At 48.5% G+C, this 26,132-nt stretch overlaps 7 protein-coding genes across 7 annotated transcripts; 2 read left to right on the top strand and 5 right to left on the bottom strand.

Annotated features, from left to right (window-relative positions):
- Positions 1–1,162: 1,162 nt before the first annotated feature.
- Positions 1,163–4,569, top strand: RhiXN_06278 (uncharacterized protein; the record flags this gene model as incomplete). Its single annotated transcript, XM_043326094.1, has 16 exons — positions 1,163–1,186; positions 1,247–1,436; positions 1,489–1,726; positions 1,785–1,966; positions 2,018–2,148; positions 2,196–2,341; positions 2,394–2,897; positions 3,411–3,555; positions 3,616–3,727; positions 3,790–3,887; positions 3,946–3,995; positions 4,047–4,132; positions 4,193–4,200; positions 4,248–4,385; positions 4,448–4,509; positions 4,560–4,569. 16 exons carry the CDS (start codon positions 1,163–1,165, stop codon positions 4,567–4,569), a joined length of 2,124 nt encoding a protein of 707 aa, XP_043181526.1.
- A 334-nt stretch (positions 4,570–4,903) lies between these two features.
- Positions 4,904–8,254, bottom strand: RhiXN_06277 (protein phosphatase 5; the record flags this gene model as incomplete). The annotated part of the gene is made up of 20 exons (XM_043326093.1): positions 4,904–5,043; positions 5,544–5,633; positions 5,692–5,809; positions 5,890–6,044; positions 6,100–6,106; positions 6,152–6,202; positions 6,253–6,452; positions 6,505–6,529; positions 6,584–6,620; positions 6,673–6,689; positions 6,745–6,756; positions 6,812–6,861; positions 6,939–7,076; positions 7,128–7,164; positions 7,217–7,513; positions 7,568–7,688; positions 7,736–7,781; positions 7,841–7,894; positions 7,950–8,030; positions 8,083–8,254. The coding sequence occupies 20 exons, from the start codon at positions 8,252–8,254 to the stop codon at positions 4,904–4,906; spliced, it is 1,848 nt and encodes a 615-aa protein (XP_043181525.1).
- A 2,945-nt stretch (positions 8,255–11,199) lies between these two features.
- RhiXN_06276 (CAP-Gly domain protein) lies at positions 11,200–13,281 on the bottom strand (the record flags this gene model as incomplete). Its single annotated transcript, XM_043326092.1, has 12 exons — positions 11,200–11,294; positions 11,324–11,363; positions 11,426–11,596; positions 11,656–11,769; positions 11,820–11,905; positions 11,955–12,067; positions 12,115–12,209; positions 12,261–12,332; positions 12,377–12,550; positions 12,613–12,718; positions 12,766–13,099; positions 13,155–13,281. The coding sequence occupies 12 exons, from the start codon at positions 13,279–13,281 to the stop codon at positions 11,200–11,202; spliced, it is 1,527 nt and encodes a 508-aa protein (XP_043181524.1).
- A 107-nt stretch (positions 13,282–13,388) lies between these two features.
- On the bottom strand, positions 13,389–16,172 carry RhiXN_06275 (CAP-Gly domain protein; the record flags this gene model as incomplete). The annotated part of the gene is made up of 10 exons (XM_043326091.1): positions 13,389–13,662; positions 13,711–13,842; positions 13,961–14,161; positions 14,218–14,555; positions 14,610–14,681; positions 14,953–15,081; positions 15,137–15,420; positions 15,474–15,613; positions 15,760–15,987; positions 16,159–16,172. The coding sequence occupies 10 exons, from the start codon at positions 16,170–16,172 to the stop codon at positions 13,389–13,391; spliced, it is 1,812 nt and encodes a 603-aa protein (XP_043181523.1).
- A 257-nt stretch (positions 16,173–16,429) lies between these two features.
- RhiXN_06274 (mediator complex subunit Med12) lies at positions 16,430–17,115 on the bottom strand (the record flags this gene model as incomplete). The annotated part of the gene is made up of 2 exons (XM_043326090.1): positions 16,430–16,794; positions 16,842–17,115. 2 exons carry the CDS (start codon positions 17,113–17,115, stop codon positions 16,430–16,432), a joined length of 639 nt encoding a protein of 212 aa, XP_043181522.1.
- Positions 17,116–17,139: 24 nt separating this feature from the next.
- RhiXN_06273 (mediator complex subunit Med12) lies at positions 17,140–22,254 on the bottom strand (the record flags this gene model as incomplete). Its single annotated transcript, XM_043326089.1, has 20 exons — positions 17,140–17,223; positions 17,263–17,499; positions 17,589–17,786; positions 18,059–18,131; positions 18,187–18,262; positions 18,487–18,769; positions 18,879–19,190; positions 19,236–19,410; positions 19,473–19,498; positions 19,548–19,629; positions 19,679–19,802; positions 19,852–19,931; positions 20,135–20,508; positions 20,612–20,875; positions 20,923–21,127; positions 21,183–21,388; positions 21,442–21,605; positions 21,714–21,858; positions 21,918–22,015; positions 22,116–22,254. 20 exons carry the CDS (start codon positions 22,252–22,254, stop codon positions 17,140–17,142), a joined length of 3,345 nt encoding a protein of 1,114 aa, XP_043181521.1.
- A 2,075-nt stretch (positions 22,255–24,329) lies between these two features.
- RhiXN_06272 (uncharacterized protein) lies at positions 24,330–25,994 on the top strand (the record flags this gene model as incomplete). The annotated part of the gene is made up of 8 exons (XM_043326088.1): positions 24,330–24,437; positions 24,482–24,562; positions 24,620–24,750; positions 24,806–24,944; positions 24,999–25,046; positions 25,094–25,275; positions 25,323–25,435; positions 25,564–25,994. 8 exons carry the CDS (start codon positions 24,330–24,332, stop codon positions 25,992–25,994), a joined length of 1,233 nt encoding a protein of 410 aa, XP_043181520.1.
- Between the last annotated feature and the right edge of the window lie 138 nt (positions 25,995–26,132).

Below are 26,132 nucleotides of genomic sequence, written 5' to 3'. Positions count from 1 at the left end.
CACTCTCAATACTTGTTGCATAAGACTCCTCAGTCCCGTGTACGTCCGCGCTGTTGGTGTCCTCCCCCCGTTTCCAACCGGCTCTCGGAAGGCCTCGGACTTCCGGTTCTTCGCCTGATCGGATGCCACATCAAGCGCCCTTGGAGCGGCGTTATGCCTACTTTTATCTACAGTCTGACAGAATTATATTCGTTTCTCACTGTAAACATGATATCATATAGTGGGGCATATATACTATCCTCAAACCACAGCAGACCACACATAGCCGACGGGAATAAGCGTTTGCAAGGGAAACATAACGGAAGTAATGTTACGTCAGCCATGTGATGATGTACTGTGATCAGATTTAGACGAATTCACGTGGGTCGGTCTAAAGCGGGCCTCGCCCTGCCTCCGGGTAGCACCGACCCAACCAACCAAAACGCACTTATCGTCGATATCGTCAGCGGCCCGGGCGGGATACACGAGCAGGATATGGGTGGCCAGCATGCGAGGGATATTTGCCTTCTGTACATTCTTTATCCTACGCGACAAAATCGCGCAGACTTCTGCCGCAGCCGGTCGCGGAAATTGTAGACATTTGGCTAAAATTGGCACGCATTCCTAGGCGACAGGAGCCTCGAATGACCAAAACCCCACAGGTCTGGAAGCTATGAGCACGAGACAGCTATTGTGTCCAACCTGTCTTTTATCCGGTCAACGATTTGACAGCTCGACCTTACAGTTGGGTGCCCTTCGATTGCTTTCAATACCAGAAAACAAGTTCCGATTGGCGCTCGTAAGGTAACGTGATGTTTATCTGAAGTCCAGACACCCATCTAGTCGAAGCTGTGACAAGATATACCTATATATTTCTAGTTCGGTAGCTGCGACAGAGCGCATCCATCGTTACTTCAAGCATAGCACAACCAATTCTCACCGAGAAGCGGACTTGACGGCAGCGCATGGCTCCAAGGTGACATTGTACAGCCACATCAAAAGCCAAGCACAGCGTCTCTTTTTGGTCCAGGCACCGACACAGGGATGCACTGACAGGCAGGCAGGAATCCGCATGCTGCTTCTGGTCGGGCTGTGACAGCACGCCGCTCCACATTTGGAGCAAGCGTAATATAGGCAAATATTTACCGCCCACCATCACATCCCATCTTAACTCCCTTGCACCATGTCCGAGACCGTGTATAATATTGTGCGTCGAGCAATTACACTAAGATATTTTTTGGTCGAGCTAATTTTCTCGCCCTTGTAGACGATACCTAATACATCTCCGATGGTCACCTACTCTCCATACGTGACCAATAGTGCCAACTCGGGTGGATGGCAAAGTATGTGTCCAACTAATGTCGTCAGCGGTAACGGTACGAGTTCGTGGATATGCGACCCCGACAGTGCGCACACAACAAGCTCATTCAAAGCAAGTTTTGAGCTCTCTTTTGAGGGTAATTGCGAGCAACTCAGATGGTCGTTTAATATGCTAATACACGTTTGCAGGAGTGGGTATCCATCTTATAGGCAACACAACTAACAACCTAGGATACGATATCTCACTCGACGGTCTCCATTTCCCTGGTACTTTTCGTTCCAATACACAATCTCTGTACTCTTCGGTTGATCTAAAGCCTGGTCCACATACCATTAGTCTCATGGTCCGACGACCCGCTTCGGCCAGTAATCCCGGTTCTCTCACGCTAAAAGAGGTTGTAGTAGACGTAGGAAGTGGACATACCGGGTACGGTGTAGATTTAATTTATTATGGGGGGATTATACTGACATCATTCCCTGATAAGAGCGACAGTGATAAAGAAGGTGATAGACGATGTAGACCCAAGCATCGAGTACTATGCACCTCCCGGAGGGAACTGGACGATTGGGAATGCCTATCCTCGGACCACTCAGCCAGAAGGGATTAGGAGCTCCACATATCATGATAGCTATTGGGCGAATGCCACTGCAACGATTTCATTTAAAGGTAATGCATATAGGCAGGATCACTAGACCTAATGGTGCTAATATGATTGAGGAGGCACTGGAATTTCGGTCTACGGAGCGTGCTATTCACATTCACGATATGCTGCGTATTCTGCATCTATGGACGGTTCGGAAGAGATTCAACATGATGGCACCATAAATCTATATTCTATTGGCGGGGATGTGAGTGTTTGATCTATTTTGCTTATATTTCTAATGGTTTTCAACAGGTAAAACAACGAGCAGGAAATTGTCTACGATATTTCAAGAATAATCTCGATGCAGACAAAGATCATGAGCTCGTGCTCAGAGTAAAAGATCCAGGGCGACTCGCTGTAGATTGGGTAGAAGTGTTCACCGTCGAAGGAGGCGATGCGTAAGTAAAATTCCAGCCCCAAGCTTCATTGTATTGAAGTTACTTGGTAAAGATTCGCCAGTGGAGGCCAAGGAGGCGGTGGCTCCAATGGAATACGTAACAGCCCCAAGGTCGCCATAATAGCAGGTGTTGCTTCCGGCGCAATCGTCCTCCTGCTAGCGCTCTTCACGCTTCTCATTTGCCTTCGACGAAAACAAACCGAACCGCAGGAAATCATGACCCCAGCTCCAAATCAAACGGGCCCTTCGAGCCGAGGAGACACATCGTTCATCAGCACACCTTTTGCACCTGGCTTACCGCACATGAGGACTGATTCACACGGGGCCTCGGGCATGTATACATGGCCGCAGCACCAGACTCTTGCACCAAGTACGGCAAAGCGTCGCCAAGGAGGTACAACGGCACGATTATTTCATCATTCGGGTGTTACGCCGCTGGCCTCTCCAGGACTAGGATCGTCGTCTAGCTATACAGAGAGTACTGTTTCAGGGCCTGGATGGCCTGATTCTGCTGGGTATCAGATAAGTACATTTAATCACGGCGCACCTCTTGGTCCGTATGTTTCCAGATCTTCAGACAATACAGTTCGTACGGGTGGCTTGGGTCTCAATCCTGGGAATTTTATATGGGCCGCGGGCCAATGACTGAAGGTGCCATTGTTACCGATGTTGATTCGGGTGCGAGTTTGAGGCCGAATTACCGGATATATGCGGATGACGTGGCCAGTTCAGCTGTAGCTCCCGTATCTACTGGGCCTCCTGCGTATGAACAAGTAGCGAGCACCTGAAGGTGCGAATAGAGCCAGCGGGAGAAGCAGGTATGAAAAGTCTATGCGCTTGTTCCATGGTTCAGAATAGGAATTATGTATTTATTGCACTGTATGCTATTTTGTTGTATTTCCGCATTTATTGTAGCACTATACTCCTAATTTATTATCTCACAATCATTTTTCTCTGCTTCTTATTGACGCGCAAATGTCCGGTAGGCGAGCTTGGCGCTAAGCTACTTTTCTTGTGCTGACGTCATCGCCCCACCTCGTGGGGCACTCGTGAACAAAACACATAAACAGACACGGAACCGGGTCCGGTCGAATCTGGTCCCTTCCCAGCATGATAGTTCCGCTTGCGTCCTTCCTAGTTTGGATCACTGTTGCATATGGATGGACCTATGCGGAAAGCGGAATCGCGACGATGACCCATTATACCATGAACGTGGTCCGTATATTTGTGACGAACCATCCGGGATTACAATTAAATAATAAGACTATTTTAAAGGGTACTATTGCCGCATGTGGATGCACAGGAGGAAGTACGTATTATCCAACCGCAGCTCTATCGTCTCTCGCATATGGAAGTGATGGGTCTGTGGGATTTGGGCCAAGTTGTGGTAGGTTTTCCATACTGGGTTTTATTCGTATGTGTATGACTAACAAAGATGGTACTTTCAAGGACGATGTTTCAATCTCACTCTCTTGAATACGTTTCTTTCTACACCTCCGTTTTATCCCAACCCTACCAAATCGATTGTGGTCAAAGTAACTGACCTAGTAAGATACTCACGCTCGAAATATTGACCCGATCAAAAGGCTCATTGCTTGATTCTAGTGTCCTTCTATCTCTGGGTGGTGTGATGCTACAGAGTCAAAGCCCAACGAGTAAGTCAGCAGTGCTGCCTTGATACTTTACTAATTCGCCATTTTGTCTAGCGGAGGTGCTTGGTTGAATTTTGATCTTGTCTGGCCCTCCGTCGCAATACCCGAGGACTGGTTTCCCCATAATGAATCTTTTTATGGTAAGTATGTATACTCATCCTCTGATGCAGAATTAGCCTAATCCTACCATTGAATTTTAGGATACAAGGTGAGTCTAGATTTCATCGGCATTCACTTGAAATCTAATGATTCCAGGACTTTGGTGTATGGAACGTGAGCTATCAATCTGTTCTATGCGCCGACAATTGGGCAGGTGGCCATGATCCCGCCGCGCTTGGGAGCGTGAACAACCTGGGAGATAGTGTCTGTTGTCCAGCAGATCCGTTAGCCCCGGTAAGCACTTTTTTGTTTTTAAAAAACTCTCAATGGGTATTATTTCTCATGAGTGAGCATAGAATGGGACAATCTGTCCGTCAAGTGGCCCTGCTCCCGATACTGGAACTTCCGGTGCACCGGAGTTGGTTCCTGGCGTCGTCATTTGGATTGCCATGCTGATTGTTGTGTCAGTGAATATTGACTTTTAGTAAATGACTAATGCGTCTGTATACCCAACTGAGCTCACATGTATCTATGACGTATTGATGATGGTTGATGTATTCCACACTCATTCTAAATACAAGAATTATACCCACGTAGATCTCAGTTTAAAATCACATTACTGAAATATGCCCTTGGTGATCAAGTCCTCTGGACGCTTACTTACAGATCCGGATGTACATCAATAATTCCCTTTTCCCATGAGCCCTGGCTTCTAGGATACTGAAGTATAAGATCCAGTGAAATAATAACAATATGAATCAATTTAAACGTGGGGGGTCTACCGCCGATCTGAGTTGGTACCGACTCTAGTTTCACGAGGCGGGTCCAAAGAATGGTTTATGACCGAGGTCGATAATGGGTTGGAAGCGCTTGCCGTTGGCGAGCTCGGTTGGTTCGGGAGTCGAATTAGACTCCGTAGCCGCCAGTGGGGCCAAGTAATAGACCACCATGACTAAGATGACTATAAATACCGGAGTTTCCGTCGGTTACGCATATATTCTCGTATTATTGACCGTGGCTCCATGTTCTACAGGAGGATACTGGACAAGCGAGATGGGATGGAATGGTGCTCCCGGGTCTCTAACTACCGAGAGAAGTGCTAGTTCTCCATAGCAGCACCCATACTGTCACCGAGTTTTATTTTAAACTCTGATAATTGAATCGTAACCGGTAGCGGCTGTAGAACTATCCATTCGTGAGGAAGATGCGATTGAAATAGAACGTAGTACACGATTCCTAAAAGTACAGAATTTACCATGACGCCGTTGTAGAGATCGCTTTCGTAGGTTCTGTTGGTTTAGTTGGCTGACATTACGAAGAGAACACCCCAGTGCGCATAGTAGCCGAGATATGTGTGTTTTATTTTCAGAATCGTCACTCAGGTACGTATCGAACGCTTCATATCCACGAGCCAATTCAATTGTTCACCCAAAATAATCCAACACTATATACTAAACTTGTACTTGTTCGTGTAGTTTTGGTAATAGCCAATTTCTGCCTTCCCTATATCTTCTCCATAATCGTCGTCCTTTTCCCAGCATTCTAAGCCCTCGGATAACTGCCCACCAGCTCTGATGTTGTTTTTACATCATACCCATACCTAGTCCCGCATTCCCATATGCCATAGGTTTTATTGGTGGATGGGGCTTAGCCTCGAACGTGAAGTACGATCGCTCTCCTCGTGCGTCGATGCGAACATACGCGCCTTTGTTTCCAACCTGTACCACGATAAAGTTCAGCATTTGCGTTCATGCCATTCTACCTGTATCTAGAACTATGAAACCAAGTGCTAACTTACCTGATCAACATAATTAGGAGCGCTAAATACGGTGGTACAAAGCCCGTCATGTTCGATGGCATATCCTCCTTGCCTAACTTCGTGCGAGCGAAGGATCCCCGTCACACCGTTAAGTTCGCACCACTTTCGTGTAACGTCAGGGCCAAATCCTAGTCCTAAAACAAAAGTATATATAAGTGGACTCGGGGCAATTCCAGTTCATTCACGTACCCACTCCCTAGAAAATAATTAGCTTTGTGAGTGGGTAGAGGAAAGGACTTACCCGTTTGCTAGGTCCCCGGCCATTCGCTTCTTGGGGATCTGTCCACAGCAACTATACCCCTATTCAGCCCTCCTCCTGTATAGTTAATGTCAGGCTCTCACCTCGCACATAAGTCCTTCATTGCCGGGCTGCCTTCCGATCCTCGGGATCTTCTTGATTTCTTCCAATGTGACATCGTCGCGAGAAAACAGGCCTCCGTGAACAATGAAGAATCGCTTACGACCTTCGGGTGAAAGAATAGCTGTTGCCTTTCCTGTTTCAATGGGTGGGAGAGAGGGGGAAACCAAGGTAGCCAGAGGCACTAGGTAATGGGTTGGTTAGTAACCCTGGATGCGACGAGCAGGGCACCATACGAGCTGTAAACACCTCTGCCCAAAGCTATTGATTGAATCAGCATCGTTGTGGATATGCCACTGAGTGTATGAGACTGACCTTATAAGTCATCTCTCCGTGTTTGTGTTTAACTTCGCTATTAATATAGGGTTAGCACTCTTTAGTTTTTGATTTGATGCTTGACACACCCCTCGAATCCGTATACCTACTCATATGAGTCAAATTTCAGTGCATACTCGATAGCGAGCTTCGCAACGAACCTTGTTCATGTCCTGCAAGGTAAAGCTTGAGCAATTTGTTACATTAAATATGGGTGAATAAATGCACCTTAGTTTCATGATTCCCTCGGTTCAAAAATACCCGATTTGGATAGAGCCCTGGATACCTTCGTGATTAGATGACGTACACATAGCATTGGCGCTGAAGTAGCGCCTGCGCTGAGTGAAAGACTCACACTTGTAAGCAAACAACGTCAGCGCAACTTCGACGGACCAGGAGCCTCGGTCGACGAAGTCCCCGTTGAATACTAAACAGTGCTTCTCGCTTGGTGGACCGGTTAACGATAAGAGATGAACGAGATCGTAGAATTGACCTTGGTGCAATCACATTAGTTCCCATACGAAGTAGCAAAGCCTAGACTCACCATGGGTATCCCCAATTATGTCGCAATCTACTCCTTCCTATACCCCAGAATCAACCGCGAGTTTCAATTCCAAGCTGGGGCATACCTACCTCAAGTTGAAGCTCGACCAACGACTCCTCTTTGCTCAGTAGATCCCAAGATGCGAGTACAATCTCCCACGCATACCGCCGATGTATGCTCTTCCCGTCTTTGAATGTCGCAATCATTGAATCCATGAAGGCTTGGTCGATGGTGTATTTTCCATCCGCATCAGTGGGGAGTTTGATTCCGGTATACGAGGCGTCGACATCGCAGCCACCTTGAGCGATTATCTCCCTACAGCGAGTGACCGAAGACTCTTCCTCTCCGACTTCAATAGCCTTCTCAAACTCTATCCTTCGAACCAACTGGCCTCCCAGTGTCAGCTATGGATTAAATATGGGCAGGAAACATCAACAAACCTTGACGGTCGCATCCAATTGTGTCTTGGCATTCGCATTCTTGGGATCCAGTTGTACAGCTTTCTTAAAATCCGTAACAGCCTGTTGGGGCTTCAAGATCGCCAAATAACACACAGCTCGTCTAAGCCTCTATTAGCAGTTTGTTCGACACAGTCGGGGATAAAATACCTGTAATATGCTTTGACGTATTTGGGATCAAGGGCGATTGCTTTAGCTAACCAATGTACCAACGTCAACTGTCCAATCAAGTTCATGAAACCAAGCGGCACACACTTGCATCGTCAATCGCGTATCCATGCTGTTCAATCTTCATTCTCATATAGGCGCCTACATAATTCGTTGAAAGATTCTTTCGTCCAATTCATTAGCCGATTTGACTTACGGTTGCAATACAAGGTTGCATCAAATGGGTTATATTCGAGAGCTTCGGAGTATTTGAGCGCTGCCTCGGCAAACTGGTTTTCTGTATTGTGGATAAGTGAAAGATACTCTATGACTGTTACTTGTCCACATACTTTGAAACTGTGCATTCCCTTCAGCTTTGAGTCTCGCTGCTTCGGCTTTATCCTTGTCAGATATGGACGCAGGGTCTTTGAGCGATAAATCACCCAGGGCGGCCAGCGTAGTAGCCGATGATGCAGGCGACGGAGGTGTCGAGTCGGACGCTGTCGATGACGGCGAGCTCATACTGTATACTATATTTTGTGCGTGATCGAGACGAAGGGTTACAAAAAGGTGGGATGAGATCGGGGACCCTGGGTAATAGTTTTATAATGGTGACAAATAACTGTAAACGACTTCATTTGATCGAGTAATTCGCAATTCCGCCACCCCATGACTTCGCACACAGCATAGGCGAAATTGTCTTCATACCACTAGGGAGGCCAATGAGCACCACCTCCACACAAAGAAATAGGGGCTTAAATATTCTCTGTATTGGTGAGGAAATACATTTAACCTATTATAATAAGGGAATGTCAGAGACTAATGCTGTGAAGATGGTGGCGGTACTCGTGGATTATCCTCCCTCGTCGTGCTACGAGAGATGATGCACCGAGTCAACTCTAAGCGTCGTAGGGGAGAAGGAATAATAGAGCCTTATGATCACTTGATTTCATAGCAGGAACGGGTACGGGAGGGTAAGTGAACTCGAATAACGGCGTGCCTAACAAGATAATGACGTGTCTATATAGTATTAGTGCTTGTATGTTAGGAAGACTACGAATGCCGATCGAAAAAGTGATCGAAGAATATCCAAAGCTGATGGAAAAATATTTTCCGAGAAGAAATGGCTGGATCAACCATGTATAAGGCGACAACGTTGCAGGAAGCGCTGAAGGCGATGGTACAGATACGACGGGAGAAGAAGTGCAGCAATTCAGGTCAATGATGGATGCAAAAGTGAGTATATTAAACAAATGAAGGTAGAAATGGTCTGACATAGTCTACTCAGCGCAATATTTGCCATGGCAAAACACAATATGAACAGTGCTTTGCCAGTAATATTCCGATCATACGCCACTTCTTCTAATCCTAGTCCAAACTGTGCCATATGGCAGGCACTATATGCGACCATGGCATACCCCGATCTATTCAAGAGCATAGATATCGGTGATTCATCCGCGCCTCAATCGTTTGTTGGTGGCGATCTTGGATGCAGCAATCCATTCATGCACGTACTATTAGAGGTCAGCCGGGTATATCCTACTCGTAAAGTCGCTTGTATCATAAGCCTTGGAGCCGGTCACGCTCGCACAATTCAAGTCCCAAACTTAAATTGGAGATATTTAATCTTCGGTAATCAGGATGTTATTGCCATGAGGGAGATGGCAAGGGACAGTGAAAGAGTGGCCGAAGAGATGGCATTGAGGTTTCAAAGCGCAGATGGGATATATTTTCGGTTCAATGTTGATCAAGGCATGCAAGACATGAAGGACGGCAATTGGGAGAGACTGGGAGAAGTAATACAACACACTAATGTGTACCTACAAAATAATGAAACACACCAAAAAATGGAACGTGCGGTGGACACGAGCAGAAAGAAGCGAGGTAACATTACAACAAGGCAAGCTGGTTAGTCTTCTGCCTCATTGCTATGTAGCCATGTGCTGTGTTGAGCCGAGATGTTTTCCTTAATATAGCCGGGCAATTGTGCGGCACTCCACCCGGGGGTTTCCCGAGGCTGAGCTGGCCAGTCGGGCTTATAAGAGAGTCAAGTTGGACCCAGATAGTCTGGGACTAGAATCGGGGGAGGGATTGGCAACCCAGTAGCCCGCGTTCAGCAATTTATCTGATAAGAACCCGATCACTTTGCGGACTTCGTCCTGGTAGGACCATAGGAGACAAGCTGAGACCAATAGTCTTATCGCCGAAAGGGGACTCCTCCCCGGAGGCTAGCTCAGATAACATAAAGGTCAGGACCCATAGAATAAGCGACTTTACTATAAGTCCCGGACTCTACCAGTTCTATGGCTAATGTCGTACTTACACTACGCTCATATCTCGGAATATATCTTTGAACTGGCAGTACTTGGGATGTGGTGACATAAAAACCACCTTACCTTGGGCAAACTTGAGTCTGATGCACAGAATCGCGTCAAGGAGTACTTGTCAAACTTTCTTGACCACAATAGACGCTGGGACACTGAAGTTCACCGGTGTGATAGCTGATTTGAGATCGTATTATTTGATTAGCTTCGACCGAATGAATGTGGCATACAGCATTCATGTACTCGTACAAGACTGGGCCAGGGCGGTAATACCTCAAGGAGCTGATCTTGCTTTCGAATGCATAGCCACACTGGTCTCCCTGTCAATCGACCGAGAGAAGGATACAGAGTCCCTGGCATTCAAACGGTGACTTGGAGTACATATAAACACTCATTGGAGCGGAGTTCTGATATAGGAATAACCATGCACATCGATTGCACGTACTTATAGTAGTACCGGCCAACATCGATTTGCACGTACTTATAGTAGTACCGCCAATAGGCCCCCCAAAAAAGGCTGGAGTTGAAAGTCCTCGATACTTTCAAGCAGCAACTTGGGGGCGACCGCTCAGTCAGCTTGAAGTATGAGCGACCTAGGATCGACTTACTCGCATCTACATAAATGGAACAAGTAGAAGAAATACAGGCTCAGGTACTGTACGACAGCAAGGAGGTTTTGGGAGAAGAGCATCCAGAACCCTAAGAAAATGACAAGCCTTGCATATACCTATTCAACTCTTCGTAGGTGGGGAAGCCGAACAGCTGCTTGTTCTGGCACCCAGATTTGAGCTTCCCGACTCCACTGGCTCCCGCAGGGCGGTAGATACGGGTGAAGATTTGGATCGAAAGAGAAACGTTTAGACACAACCTGGACCATAAATAGCTGTGTAGAATCCACTTATCAATTGCAATACGAGCTGTAACAGTATGATTACCAGAGCACAAAACACATGAACGAATTCTCCAGACTTGGTATGGTAGAGTAACTAGTGGTAACAGAAGGAAAACAAAAAACAAAAAACAAAGCAGATCGACACCGAGTACCGACAAAACCAAGAAACAAAAAACCCAGAGTTCAGATAAGTCGTCTCAAAGCGTATTAGTGATCTCGTAACGTTGGAAAGTAGATGTAAAGCGGCCGGTTTAGAATACTTCCTGCGAGTTTGGACATTCGTCGACTTCGTGTCCGAATTCTTCGCAGTCGGCGCACCATCCCTTCTTGTCCTTGCCAATCGCGGCTGAGATCTTGACGGTGGCTCGTCCTCACCGCCATCATGCAACAGAGGGCAGTCCATTCCATCATGGTCCTGTATGCGCAACGCGAATCAGCATTCAATGTAGACTGTATGCGTAATAGATGAAGACCCACCTTGGACTCGCAAAGCTCGCACCGGTCTGCCATGGTCGTCACAACCTTGATGTTCGACTTGGACTTGGACGTGCCGTTGGTAAGCATCGACTCGCCAGATGGCCTTTGCGCACGCGCAAGTTTCTCCTTGTACCGCTCCAATTCACGTTCAAGATCGTCTTCGCGATAGATCTACATCCAGTTACATGTCAGCTCTCGATCATCAAAGAAAAACAAAGAGGGAAACACACCTTGGACTCGACCAAGTTCTCTAATTCTGTAATCTCCTTGTTCAAATCCAATACTACACGTGCATGTTTCTGTTCCATTTCTGTAATCTTTGTCTTCATTAATTCATTCTCCGTCTACTCCCTTGTCAGTTTACTGTTTTTGGGCAGTAACTCAAAAGACCAACCTCTATGCGCTTGATTCTCTCCCCATCTGTTCCTTCTGCCTTGGTATCGAGCTTGTCGTCAATCGTAGCTTCAAGTTCTCCATCGCCTGGGCAAATAGGTCAATATCACGAGCTGTCACAAGAGAAAAAAGAGACGTACAACTTGGAGTTGCTCAGTTCCGCTCTCGAGCAACTTGTTCTCTTGCTCGAGCATAGCATACTTTGAACCCCATTGGCGGATCTCTTCTTCGAGACCAGTGATAATATGCCTATTCCCAGGGCGTTAACAATAGATAACAGAAACGGGGAGAAGAACGTACTTGAGACCAGCATCTGTTCCCTCTTGCCAGGCCCCCGCGACGAATCAGAATCGACACTGTCTCGGCGAGTGTTGGGGCTTTCTGCACGTAGCTACACAACATCATTAACTTTAATTCATAGACAATAAGAGGGGGTACGAACCTGTTCAGCGCTAGTTCCCTTCTTTTGAAGCTCAGAGACCGTCTTCTGGTGCTCTGCCGCACGCTGTTCCAACTGCCAAGCCTGCGTTCAGCTACCCCAGTCATGAATCAAGAAACACCCTCGGTCTTGTCCTTTTCGAGTCCTTCGAGGGTAGCGCGCAGATCCGCCTCGTTCTTCTTGGCCACCTCGAGCGCCTTTTTAATGTCCTCGAGCTCCCTCTTGAGCTGAACAACTTCGACAGGCTGACCATCGCCCTCTTGAGTTCCCGGAGTCTTCAGACTCTCAAGGTCCTGTTCCCAAATAACAACAGTCAGTCCTCAAGAATCTACAAGGGTTGAATGGAGAAACGCACCGCCACTTCAGCTCTCAGCCCCTCCACATCCCCGCGCGCGGCTTCGAGCGTGACAGCACCTTCCCTAAGCGCCTCGACCAGTTCCTCATCTTGGCCTTGGCCAACCCTTCGTCGCGCTTCAGATTATCCACCTCCTTGCGCAGCTCCAAGCACTCTTTCCACGCCGCCTGTTCGCCCTCTTTCGCCTTGGCGATCCGCGATCGCGCCGACTCGTCTTCGCGCTCGGCCTGCGCGCGCGCGTCCTCGAGCTGGTCCTCGAGCGTACCGAGCCGGCGTTGGAGGTGGGGCGGATTCGGCCTCGGACCGTTTGGTCTCTGCCTCTTTGGCCTTTCTTCCGCTTCCACGAGTTTGGCGTCTGCTGCTTGGCGTTGGGTCTCCAACTCGGTCAGACGAGACTCGGTATCCTTTAGCTTGGCTTCCACCTCGCTCAAGCGGGTTTCAGCTTCCTGCTTGGCCTTGTGCACATCGTCCACCGAAGAGTTGGCACCTTCGAGTTCGGCCACTCGTTCCAACGCGAGCCGCTTGTCCTCTTCAAGCGCAACCGCGTTCGATCGCCGCGTTCAAAACGGCGGCCTCTTCTGCAATCGACGCAGTCTTGTCGCGTACCTCGGCCCGGAGCTGTTCAATCTCCTTTTCGAGCTGGGCAACGCGTTCGTCGTCGGTCCGCATGACGGGACTAGCGGATTGGAGCCTGTTCGGGTTCCGCCATCAGAAGCGCGATCTTATCCTGGATGGCTTGGTTATTCGCATCCAACGCGCTCATTAGGCTCTGCCTGTCATCGTCGGCTCCAGCCGAGTTCAGGCTCGTTGGGGTGATCGTGTTCTGCCGCATTTTCGGGGAGAGTCGGTAGGGACCGGTGGGGGAGGCATAGGATTGTAAGGTCTCGCTGCTTTGGGGGTTGAATTGCCGGGTTGAGCCAAGCTTGGTCGCGTTCGTGGAGTAGGCAAGGTCCGACCGGCTTTGGGGGTTCCAGAGGTGTAGATGCAGCTCGAGTAGGAGAAGCCGTGTTCCTGGAGTTCAAGTCGGTGGCGGTGACACCAACGTACTTGCTTGCGCGGGATCCAGCGGTAATCGTAGTGTCCTGTCTTTTTCTTTACCGGGCAGGAATGGTCTTGACGGGGGCAAAAGAAGGGGTTGTCCGACCTGATACAGAGGGAGTAGTGCGGCCATTGGTATAGTGCGAAGCTGCCGAGGACGGACGAGGGATAGATCTCCAAGGGGGCAGAGAGCTTGTTGGGGAGCGTAAACACACCACACTTGGGTGCGCATGTAAAATAGCGTACACTAACCACCGAGCCAGAGTATATCAACGCCTAGAAGTATCTTTTGAAAAGAAATTGCACCTACCCCGCAACTGAACCATCGTTTTTTCCTTTTCCGGCAAAGGCAGGGGCAAGCTCGACACCAGCCCAGAGGCCGTTCTTGCCGTCGATCTCTCCCATAAAGCGTAAAGTACCTTCCATACCGAGCGACTCGATCTTGACAGCGTCTCCGACCTCAAACTCGTGGCCTGCGCGACTGAGACTCCGGCCGATATTGGATTGTCGACTTTCGGGGCGCGATGGGAGGGATGCCCGGGGTCTCGTCGCGCTCGTCGCGCTGACGGGTGTCTTGGCCCTGGAGGACGATGTCGAGGCCACGCTGGGTGGTCTGTGCGAGCCCGCCACGGAGCGTCTTCCGCTGATGCTAACGGTGGCTGGGCAGCTGGGGCGAGAGTTCGTTGTTTGCGCATCGTGTTGGGTCGTGGGCCTTGATCGCGTCTTGCAAGGCCATGCTCATCGCCTCCAAGTCTCTCGGCGCCATCGTCGTGTTTGTTCCCGTCGAGCTGCGTGGGCGTCCGGGAATGCCGCTCTGAGCAGTGCCAGGACGTGAGCCAGGTGTGGGGATGGACGAGAGTCTGGGAGTAGGAATACCGCGTGCAGGCGTGTGGCTCATACTGGCACTGGTCGTCGTTAAATCAGTCATTCGCTCTTTAGTCAACGCTCCTCCAACTCACATTAGTCACTCGGTCACGCCGACAGTTGATAATCCAACGAAAACTAAAAAGCCTGTTGGTCGCGCGATCCAACTGCCCATACGCGTCTCGAAGCTCAGCTTACTAAGCATTTCCCATGTGGCGCCTCCCCTATTCCCGCTCCGGGAACATCACCTCCGAGCACACAGTCCGGTCATGAATTATCGAGAAATGGATTGTACACATATACAACGACACAAAGCGGCACCCCAATATCATTACTAGATCATCAAACCTCCAACTCTATGCATCCGTCTTGGCTTTTTCGATGCCTTGCAGAATGCTATGAGTACGTATCAAGTGCGAGAACAGAGTGGCAACTTACAGGCGCACCAAACCGGGCCTCGCGTTTCTTTCGCTTTTCGTCCTCTGCAGGGTCCGCGCTTCCCCCAGCCGCCGCCTTTGGAGCAGTCGAAATCCCGAACCTCGCAGCCCGAGCAGCCAACTTGGCATCCTAATCACACCTACGTCAACACCCGGTCAAAAGCACACAGGGAAGTACCACATACATCATCGTTCGGAGCGGCCTCTTTAGCGCTAATCTTCACCGCCTTGGGCTTTTCCTCTTTCTTTTCCTTCTTCTCCTCCGGCTTCTTCGCAACCTCCTTTTTCTCCTCTGCCTTTGCACCACTAGCAGCAGCACCACTAGCAGGTTTCTCCTTTTCCTCCGCACCCTTCTTTCCCTTTCTTCCACGCCCACCTGCTCCCCCAGCACCCTTGGTACTAACCGGATTCTCCACCAACGGAATCCCGAATCGCGCCGCACGCGCTTTCCGGCGTTCTAGTTCCTCATCTACACCCTTAGGCGCGCCTCCCTCGGCCGGTTTGGCGTCCCCGTCTGCGGACTTGGTTTCCTCTTGGTCGACTTGGACGCGTCTTCCTTGGTGGGTGCGGGGGTAGATTCAGTGGTAGAGGCAGGTTCAGCAGGTTTAGCTTCTGCGCTAGCTCCGGTATCAGGCTTTGCGCCCGTCCCTTCCCAATCGAACCTGTCAATCCTATCAACACGAGTCGTTATGAACTCATGGAGTTGCACACTCACTCGTCGTTCTCGGGAGGTGCCAACTATCCACTCTCAGAATCAGACCCAGCCTCTAACAAGTAAAACACAAAAACTCACCAAATCATCGTCTACCGGTTCGCAGCTGCTTCAGCTGCAGGAGCAGGGGCCGCAGGAGCCACAGGTTCGGCAGCGGCAGCGGCAGCAGGCGCAGGTGCGGGTGCAGCAGCTTCGCCACCACCGGCAAGCTTCAAAGCATCAGGAGTAGCTAGAATCTTGGCTATAAGATCCGCCTTGTTTGCCTTGCTAGGAATAGGCGTGCTTGATTTCGTGAGGATCTCTTTAAGTTCAGCGACTTGAGTGCTTTGCTGTATGCGTAGTGTGTCAAGTCGAGTCGGTTGGGAGTAGAGTGGGGACAATGTCGGTACGAGTAAATGGTTTAAATGACATCAAACGCGCAATGCAAATCGGTTGTTTGCCCCGTTGAAGAAATATTTAGTCTCGCGAATAACCTTTATTAAAAGGCTGACATACAGTTTAGCTTCCATGGTTGGCCGGGACGGGGAACAAGGTAGAGATTACGAGTGACGTGACGGGGGAGCGCGCGAGGCTTGCGAGATCACGTGGATTTGTTTTGGCGCTAATGAAATGGGTGGCTCGTGGCTACTACATACCAAAGTAACCAACATGTTGGTCAGTCAGTGCACAATATACTTCCAAATTGAATATAGTTTAAAGCCCAATAATGGATTAACATTATAACAGCACCATAATACATCCACAAAATTGAAACAAGATCGCGTCTCTAACGACCACCCTGGTCCGGCCCTTCGATAATCTGCACATCATCATCACTTATCATCCCTTCATCTATAGAAGACATCGAAGCCTTTCGCTTCTTCCCATACACTCCGGACCCCTGCTGCCCCCCAGAAGGCACCTCATCATCTTCCTCTTCAGCACGATCCACCATCTCCTCATCGCTCGACTCTCCTTCCTCCCGCTTCGAAACATCAAGAACCCTCGAGTCGACCCATTCTCGCTGAAACACCGTTTCGCTCCCAATCACAGTCTTCATATGCCACTCATCTCGGTGCTGTTCCAAAGTCTGTTTGGCCCGTCGTGGTCGGGTTGCGTAATCCGATCGTGTGTCATCTCCGCGTTGAACAACTCGAGCGGGATGCTCGCCGAGTTACGTATCTTGTCGTCGGACCCACCCCCTTCTTCTAGGCTTTCGCCCCAGTCCCATGGTCGGTTGGGGAAATGGGTGATAAGTAGTGCGCGCGAGGGCTGTTGCGTGAAACGGAGTGCGAGACCCGTGCATGGGTCCGTAGAGGTGAATTTAAGGAGTGGAAGGACACGGTCGAGGTACTCTTTTGGAAGGTTGGGTAGGATTAGTTGCCGTGAGGGGTCGATGGCCTGACGAAGAGCATCTGTGCTTGGGTATCTTGACACCTTTGGTATTTCTACACCAATCTTGTATTTAGACATGGCTCGCTGGCATACAGAAGTACCTTACCATCCAACAAAAAGGCAATAGTGTCCAACAAGATTGGGAATAAGCCGATCCCAAAGAAGGATTGCCGATAGCCTAACCAACTATAAGACGGGTAAATATATACAACCACCAATACTGACCTTCATCATTTGCAAGTAAACTACAATCAATGCTTCACCCTTTTCGTTTGTTCCTTTAGTCCAGAACTCGGGAAATCCAAGAGCAAATTGGTTAAGTCGAGCTATCAGCGTAGCGACCTCTGGTCTACGGGGCTCAACCGAGTGGTCGGGTTGTTTCCACGTTAGCAAAACTGCCTCGAGCGCGGTTTGCAATGCAGACAAAAAGTCGTCTTTGATATTTGTTTCGAGAGAAGGCAGCTTTGAAGGATCGTCTCGAAGTGGGAGAATAACTCGACATAACAGTCTCAAGGTCTCGCCAGAATCATTTACGAATGTTGAAACCGCACCCTTTTCGTTTGTTCCTTTTGTCCAGAATCGGGAAACCCAAGAGCAAATTGGTTAAGTCGAGCTATCAGCGTAGCGACCTCTGGTCTACGGGGCTCAACCGAGTGGTCGGGTTGTTTCCACGTTAGCAAAACTGCCTCGAGCGCGGTTTGCAATGCAGACAAAAAGTCGTCTTTGATATTTGTTTCGAGAGAAGGCAGCTTTGAAGGATCGTCTCGAAGTGGGAGAATAACTCGACATAACAGTCTCAAGGTCTCGCCAGAATCATTTACGAATGTTGAAACCGAGTCTGGTGATTGAGTTTTAAGCCCCGGAGCCCTTTGGTCAGGCGCTCAAGTCCGTCATTGACAAACTACTAAACAGTCAGTAATGCATATGGTCACTGGAGCAGAAATCCAACCTTGGCTGCAACAGGCCCGCTAATGCCCTTCAAAACACCAGCAACCAGATCGCTACTCTTGTGAAGACATACCTCTCCCAAAAAACTAGACGAAAAGTCGGCCAAACGTTCTTTAGCTTCCGCACGAGACGAGTCTTGCTCGAGGCTAGATTCAAGCAATTTGAGAGTGAGGTGGAGGTCCAGCGATGCTTTGGTTACACCCCAGGATCGATTTCGTCAATATGGGCCTTTGTTTCACCCTATCAATAACAGGCGAAGATTTATGACCAGGTAAGCCTAGAAAGAAATGGTAAGCAGCCCATATTGGCTTCAAGTAGTAATAAACTGCCTGTCCAACCTCCGTTGACGATTCCCTTCAAAACGCTAACCAACAGCAACTCTAACCGTTCGTTGAGCACCAGTCCAGTTGGTTTAGGAACGAATCTCGTACAACATCCATATATCGCGATGATAAAGTCGCTATTGAGGTTGGTTGACGAGCATAATACGTAGCGCTCGACTGGATGCTTGAACCTCTGGTTCGATATGTGGTTGAATTTCCATTGCAACCAGACATGGAAATTTGTTGATAAAATCCAGGAAAGTCGCATTATTTGAGGCTGGAAGCCGGCGTGCGCTAAGCTCCAGCACTTCGGAGAGGGTGGACGGAGGAAGTAAGGAAGGAGCAGGTGGCACATCGTCTACCACGAGTAACCTCTCAGCAAGATCGTTCGCAAGTCCGGCGAGTCGAGACACAGCAGGCCTAGGCTCCGACAAACCTGACGCGAGACTCCAAGTGGGATACTAATCCTTCGAGAATCGTAGACGGGAGACAGAACCGGCTAGGACAATCGGAGGAGAACAAGCTCAAGAAGGTCATACATGTGCTCAGCTGCAAGTAAATCATTTGTACCAGTGCTGAGCCACTCCCGCATATAGCGTCTAATCCAGAGATACTGTGACTGCTAAGTTTAACGAGGAATGTAACGTAGCGCGATGCGATTTCGGATTTCTGGGAATCAGGAGTAGTCTGAGGGACAGTACAGAGCGAGGCAAATACGTGATCCCATATCCCCGTAGCCCAGGATTCTAGTGCATGGTGTTTGTACCAAATATCATCAGCGATGATGACCACCTGCTCGAGTGGAATATCGTTCACTAGCGATTTGATTTGGGGCGAAGAGAGAGAGGGATCGACTGTGCCGTCGGTTTGGGGGTGTAATGACTGTAAATGCCTTAGTAAATATATATAGGGGTCCGGGAGACGCACCTGGGTAATGAAATTGACTTCACTCTCTATTTGGTGATGGGCGCTTTCCGGAAGAGATCCAGCTGACGAAAGCGATCCCAGAAGGGTGAATAACGAGCGACAGTGCTTGTGCTCCAAATGCAAAGCCTGATGTTTCTTGAAGAGCTCTTCGCCAATCTCATTCATGAGTCCATGGCTACCCAAATGTTAGTATAACGTTCTATAACCGCGATAACAACATCTAAAATGTCATCGCACGGAGATTGAAGGACTGCAAAAATCAACTTGAAATAGGTCAGCAAGCCTTCACGGGTTGAGGCAGACAAGCCATACTTCGGCTATACTAGAGAAACATTTGCGCGCCGAAAGTATTTGTACAATTCGGGAAAAGGTATCGCTGCTCATTTGCAGACCTCTGATAGTGCTCTGTTAGTTTCGTTCTGGTACGTGAATGACCCACCCACTGATCAAGGGATTGATGCACCGTCGCCAAAAGCCAGTCATTGATGGCCAGCATCAATATATACCGCCCGGCAGACAGATAACGCTCAAGAGAGGTCAACGTAGTAGAGGTCCAAGGCTCATTCGCTGGATCCACTAATTAATAATAGAATTATCTGCGCATTTGTCCACTCACTCCCACTAATTCTAATAATAATGGCTGCAACTCCTTGCAAAACCGCCCTGACCATCTGGTTTTCCAGGTTGCTTCCTTGCCTATAGAGTGTATTGGACCTCATCACAGACATAGTCGTATTTCCGAGCTAAGTGGAAGGACATGCAATAAAGTTCTATGGTGCGAACTCGCCACCTGTGACAAGACATGCCCTATAAGTGTATTCCATCTTTGTAGCATAACTGGCTACTCACCCTCGCCAGATTCGGATCAGTGATTCCCTAGCAATCAGTTTTGCATGTACCACCCATACGAGAAAAGTCCCTTCTCGATCAACTCGCCGACGAGCAGAGCAACAGCGTCCCGACTGTGCCACATAATTTTTGACGCATCGTCAATTCCGGCACTTGTGGAGACACCTTCCTCCTTGTCGTTTTCCCAAATACCAACAGCGCGAACCTCGTCTCTCATCAAGCCATCTCCATATTCCTTCTTGCCATCTCGTCCCCTCTGATCTCCTTGCAAGAAGGGAACAGGCCAAGAACGGCGATGGGATCCATACTGTGATGGTGTGACGGCCCACGTAAGCAGCACAGACAGTTTTTGGTCGTCAGAGCCATCGGGTTGGAAGTAAGAGGCACAAGAAAGATCGGTACCAGGCCCAATACTATTCAAAAGCTGTTCTATATTAGACGCTGCAAGAAACTGAGAAGCTCCAGAGGGTTTACCTGGACATCAGCTATTGTGGCCCGCATGTCGACAACCGCCCGTCAGGAAGCACCCGGAATAATAGCCCGTCGTTTCGAGCTGCCACCCCAGCAAATGTTCCAATGGTATCCAATACTTCCGCATCTGATTTATGTTCTCCGAGAACCAACTTCATGCGGTCCTGGAAGCTCGTTTGGAGCAACCGACGATATGATGGCTGGGCCCAAATACGACCGCAGACAAAGTAGTCAGGATTCAATAAGAATAGCCTATGAAGCACATGCGTAGATGCGCTTGCAAGGCTAGTAAGCACATCGGGAACCACAGAGCTCTCGACCTAACCCCAAGTCAGAAGGCTGGAACGAAGTAAATAGGCCAGCCTACCTCGACTAACTTGGCCAAACATCCTTCGATTACAGGCTGAGCAAATAGCCGATGCTGGGCAATGTCGTCAAGATACTCTTCCACCAGCCGTAGTACAAAGTAGAATTGTGCGATATTGGCCGGTAGAACCTGAGCACTCAACCAACTTAACACAGCCCCATGGTCAACCATATGTTCGACGTAAAACGCCCGCATTAGTTCTACACTGAAATCAATGGATTAAAGCCCTGCAACAAGATAGAAGGAAAGAAAGAACAAACCAATATGCGAATCGTGACACCCACTTCGCCTTAGTATCCGCCTGAGTCAAGGTACTCTTGAATGTTGACTTGATTGGGAGTCCGGGTCGTGGCGCACTAGGAAGTACAATCTCCTGGAGTTGCTTTTTGAGATGTGTTGTCACGGTTCCTGCCCACTCAATAGCTAGTTGCGCAGGATTGTAGTTTGGCCGTGATTTGATCGATAACTATCACGCATTAATTACCGAAGTGGGACGCGTATTCCAAATGAACCACATACTGTTTCGTTCGCACCCAGGATCCTGACATACCAGACTGCCCTGGATATTGCCACATTATTGGCGTGAAGCATGTCCAGCAGATCTGGCCCTTTGGCTACATGCAACACAGTTTTAGCGAGCTTTGAAAGTGGAATAGTAGGATTAGATAGGTCTGCAAGCCATGCTGTTCGGCGAGTATCGTTGAGGGTCATTCGAGGCGCTAGTTTATAATTATTGGCCCTAATTATTCCAATGTCAGCTCATGCAGGCTGTTCGAAGTTGAAAAACGCACGGGATGCCCGCCGAAGACTCGGTTCGTACTTCAAAACGGCGCTCATCAAGTCGCCCAGTAAGGCGAGAGCAGACCGATTGCGGGAGGGCTTTAAAGAACCATATATGAGACCATGTGCGGAGAAACTATCGTTCGCTACATTCCCCTACACTCAAATTATGTTACGTGAATAATTACACCGTAAGTCCTGTAGTATAAACTCACAAGAGCAGTATTTACGAAAGTATAACCATTCTTAACATAGTGCTCAGTGAGAGTATCTTCCGGTTGTCCGGGTCGTGGAGGGTCAAAGCCAGGATACCCTAAGTGCCAGCGCAACAAAGTCACAGACACGGACGGAGGTTTGCGGCCAAGATTAGCGATCATGCTAGTGCCCCACAACGTATAATGTATATCACTCACCGAGGTCTGCTGCATTGCTCCATCTCGTACGCCAAGCAGGAGGTTTAATGTCTGTGACTTTTGCGGCGGGAGGTTGAGGTTGGGTTGGATTCTGAGAAGGCCTTGCGTTAGGGTTTCTCGAGCGGTTCGGACGAGACATCGATTGTACAAGAGATTCAGATGTAAGCTGCAAGGGCGTTACACGATAATAATATAACCAGCTCGTGGCTTCCGGGCCTCGAAACAAGACACTTTTAACTTAAGTGATAGTATATTAGTGTTTTAGATTTGCGGATAATTGAATAGAACAATGGCTGATATACAGAATAAAACTGGGATCAAGTGTGGTCTGGTCAAGTATCAACCGTACGGCCATGGAATGGTGGCCCTCACGTGAGGTACATCACGAAATACAACACTAGCAGTATAACAAATTCCATCCACAACTTTGTCAATTACAGTAGTAATACATATTTCTTCTTCGTCGAAAGACTCGAAACCAAAGAGATTTCCATATATCTAGGAACTCGAAGTAACCATTGTTATAGCCTTGTTACACACTTTCCGGAAGCCTGTGGCAACGAATTCACTACATCGTTTCCTTCCGCTTCTTTTAGCTGCTCTTGCAGGCGGTATCAATTTTACCCTCGGTACTGGTGATATATGATGCATGATATGCTTATTCTCCAAGTTGCATACCCTCAGATCGTCAGGCCACGTATGATGAGCTGAGATATGGAATGTGCAGCGTCGTGTACCTGGAACAAACTTCTTGGGCGTCATAAATTGTAAACAAAGACATAACTAGCTGACAAAATACATTACTTGACTACCCACGCATTGCAATGGGTCTGCAGTGAGTATCCTATCGCTTTGCTCCACCCGTACCCCACTCAAAATACGTAACTTCTAAGCTCCTTCGAATCTAAAGGAGATTGAGTTGGTGGGAAGATTGCCTGAAATACCTGCGGTAGCGCGGTGCCGCATGAGTGTGCAATGTATCTATGATAAAATTGGTAAATTGACCATATGGCTTCACCAATGTACTACCACGGGCTCTAACCGGCACTGAAAGACCCTCGCCACTCCAGCCCGCGTAGTTGCATGAGGAAAAATCAACAACTGTGCATTTAGATAAGCGTTTGTAACAATTGCATCGCTTCAAATAGCTCTTGAACGTACTTTCACGGCCTATTCACCACGCTAATATCGGTAAAGCCACTCCAATTGTTGACTTATCGCTGGTACTGTCGTCCGAAGGGCTGAACTATTGTCGGGTAAATTCGATTGCATGCGAACGAACCCACACATTGTGTTCTGTATAATTAAAGCGAGTTACACTAGCAAGGTTCTATGCAAACTAATAATTATTAGTATCAGGGGAACAATTACCTAAACCCCAAAGGTTAGGAAATTGTTTCAGTTTTATATTGTGTTGAGCATCGACATTTGCTTGCTAGGATGCCAGCTTTGGACTTGATAACCTTTGCTGACCATATCAATAACCTAGAGCTTCAGCTGGTATCGAACCACAGATCTAGGTATACTGGTATAATATACTCATTTGGCGAAACCGGTTACTCGGCAATCGTTTGGTGCCGTGCTGGGATTCCATCAGCCTGAGAATACTTGTGAACCAATTTCGAACATTCGAGTACGGCCTGCACCGAGTTGTTCCTGGCCACTCATTGGCGAGGCGCTGGGAGTCCTGGAATCTGGTACATTGTGAAAATTAAATCAATTAACTAAGATTAGATTAGCTACAATATGAAAAGTGCGATAATCCAGAACTAGTTTGTTTCGGAGCGCATGTGCATATATGCACCTATTGCAGGCGGAAGTGGGATATTGTAATTGTTGTAAAATGTACGCAATGTTAAAATGCTATTAGCTTTCCCTTTGAGCTGAATGAGATTTTTTGTTGTGATCAAGCACACCTTAGTGAGACCAAAGCGGAAACTTGAAAGTGCCAGTGGGCCACAGCTTACTAAATGTTACAGAGTGATTGTTTCCGCACCAAACGCCAGCGCCTATGGCTATGTTTATCATGAGCGCTAATTCCCGATAAGTTCAAACGAGTGTCCACATCGTCAATTTGCTGAGCTATAGAGGCTACCAATATTCAGAGGTGCGGCGTTCAAAATCGACTCAAGGTTCGGCCCTTACCACTTCATTCAAGCCAATACCCTGACGACCTCGCTCATAGATCCAGAGCATCCTTGAACATTGACGGCAATGTCAACACTCAACAGTTCGGACTCACAAATGAAAGACAAGTTTGGCGCGATGTGGCTGACACTCAGGAAACAAATTGTATGGTACCGAATGCAGAGCATCTCTCCCGTGACCGATCGAAGGGCTGGGTTCATTTTACCGCATTTCGAAAGCTACTAGAACGAGGAACCCATTCAGTCTCACCTCTTAAAGCGATTGTTACTGAACTTGCAGACGGATTCAATATCGTCGAGGTACGATAGTAAATGAAGCATCCTCGATTATGGTCTAACACACTCGTTCGAATGCAGGGCTTCCTAAAAGGCAACAAGGAGTTCGAGGTGCTAGAGGGTGAACTGGAGAAGACATTCGAGATGCTCAGTCAGCACTGTGGCGAGGATGGATGCCCAGCTGTCAGTGCAACTGTAGAGAAGTTGTGTAGGTATGTTATAAAAGGAGCATAACGCGTAGCGGATACTGATGTAGACTCGGAATAGGGATATTGGTCAAGAGCTTCAGGATGTGCGAATAAAATTGGGCAGGGATCAATTAGACCGATTTAGGGAGGCCTCGAAGGATCTAGATGATGTGCTGAGATCCTACAATCGTATCCGTGATCTGTTGCAACGGGTCTCGGTGAGTGTAACAACAACCGAAGATGATGATTGGGGTATCTAATAAGTGTGACAGTTAAATGTAAACATGTCATTATGGAAGCTTGTGGATGCATCTGCTACGGTAGGGTGGCGAGAGATCCCAGTACAATGACTAATTAAATCTATTAGGATAACCGACTAAATCGCATACAGCCTGCAATGTCCGCTCACTATAACTCGGCGCAAGCAATCGAACTCAAACGGGGGCCCTGTGCTGAGGGTACTCGGGTCGACGTGCTCAATCAAATTCTCACCTGGGTCATCTTCCAAGCCGGGATCCATATATTGGATGAGCGGTATGGCGGGAACTGGTAAAACGACTATTGCGTACAGTCTCTGCAAAGAACTTGCCTCTCAGCGTTGGCTTGCAGCCAGTTTCTTCTGTTCACGGGTGTTGCCGGAATGTCGAGACATCAATCGGGTTATCCCATCGATCGCTTATCAACTGGCACGCTCGTCCCACCCCTTTCGGTGTGTGCTCTCTGGTGTATTGGAGAAGGACCCAGACGTCTACACCCGCTTGCCGAGCATCCAATTCGATGTGCTCGTGGCCCAGCCCTACTAAATATCCAAACATACACTACCTGGAAACCTCGTAGTGGTGCTCGACGCGCTAGATGAATGCGAGAACAAGGATGCTACGCGCCGTGTGCTTGACATTATCCTCAAGGATTCTGAGAACCTGCCAATCAAGTTCGTTGTGTGCAGTCGACCGGAGCCAGAAGTACGAGACAACATGACAAAGCGAAATGGCCGACATATATCGCGAGTGGTGTTGCATGAACTAGACAAACAGGCTGTGCGAGCAGATATCGAGACGTATCTACGATCTGCATTGGCTCAGATCTGTCCTAGCGATGATCAAATCACGAAGCTGGCCGAGCGAGCAGGAAGCCTATTCATTTATGCGGCGACAGCTGTGCGATATATCGGATACGATAATTTCCAGCGGAATTCAAGCGCGCGAGTACATGAAATTGACGACCTATATACTACTGTGCTGAAGTCAGCTATGACGACCCCGGGTTAACCAGGATGGATATAGAAGACATACACAAGTGCTTCATACGATCATATGCCTTCGGGAGCCACTCACGGTTACTGCGCTATCGAAGCTACTGGGCATGGACGACATTCACCGGGTACATGCCGCGCTGAGGCCCCTGTG

Source organism: Rhizoctonia solani, chromosome 7 (genome assembly GCF_016906535.1).
Source record: "Rhizoctonia solani chromosome 7, complete sequence".
Classification (NCBI taxonomy): Eukaryota; Fungi; Basidiomycota; class Agaricomycetes; order Cantharellales; family Ceratobasidiaceae; genus Rhizoctonia; species Rhizoctonia solani.
This window is presented reverse-complemented; position numbering and strand designations above follow the sequence as displayed.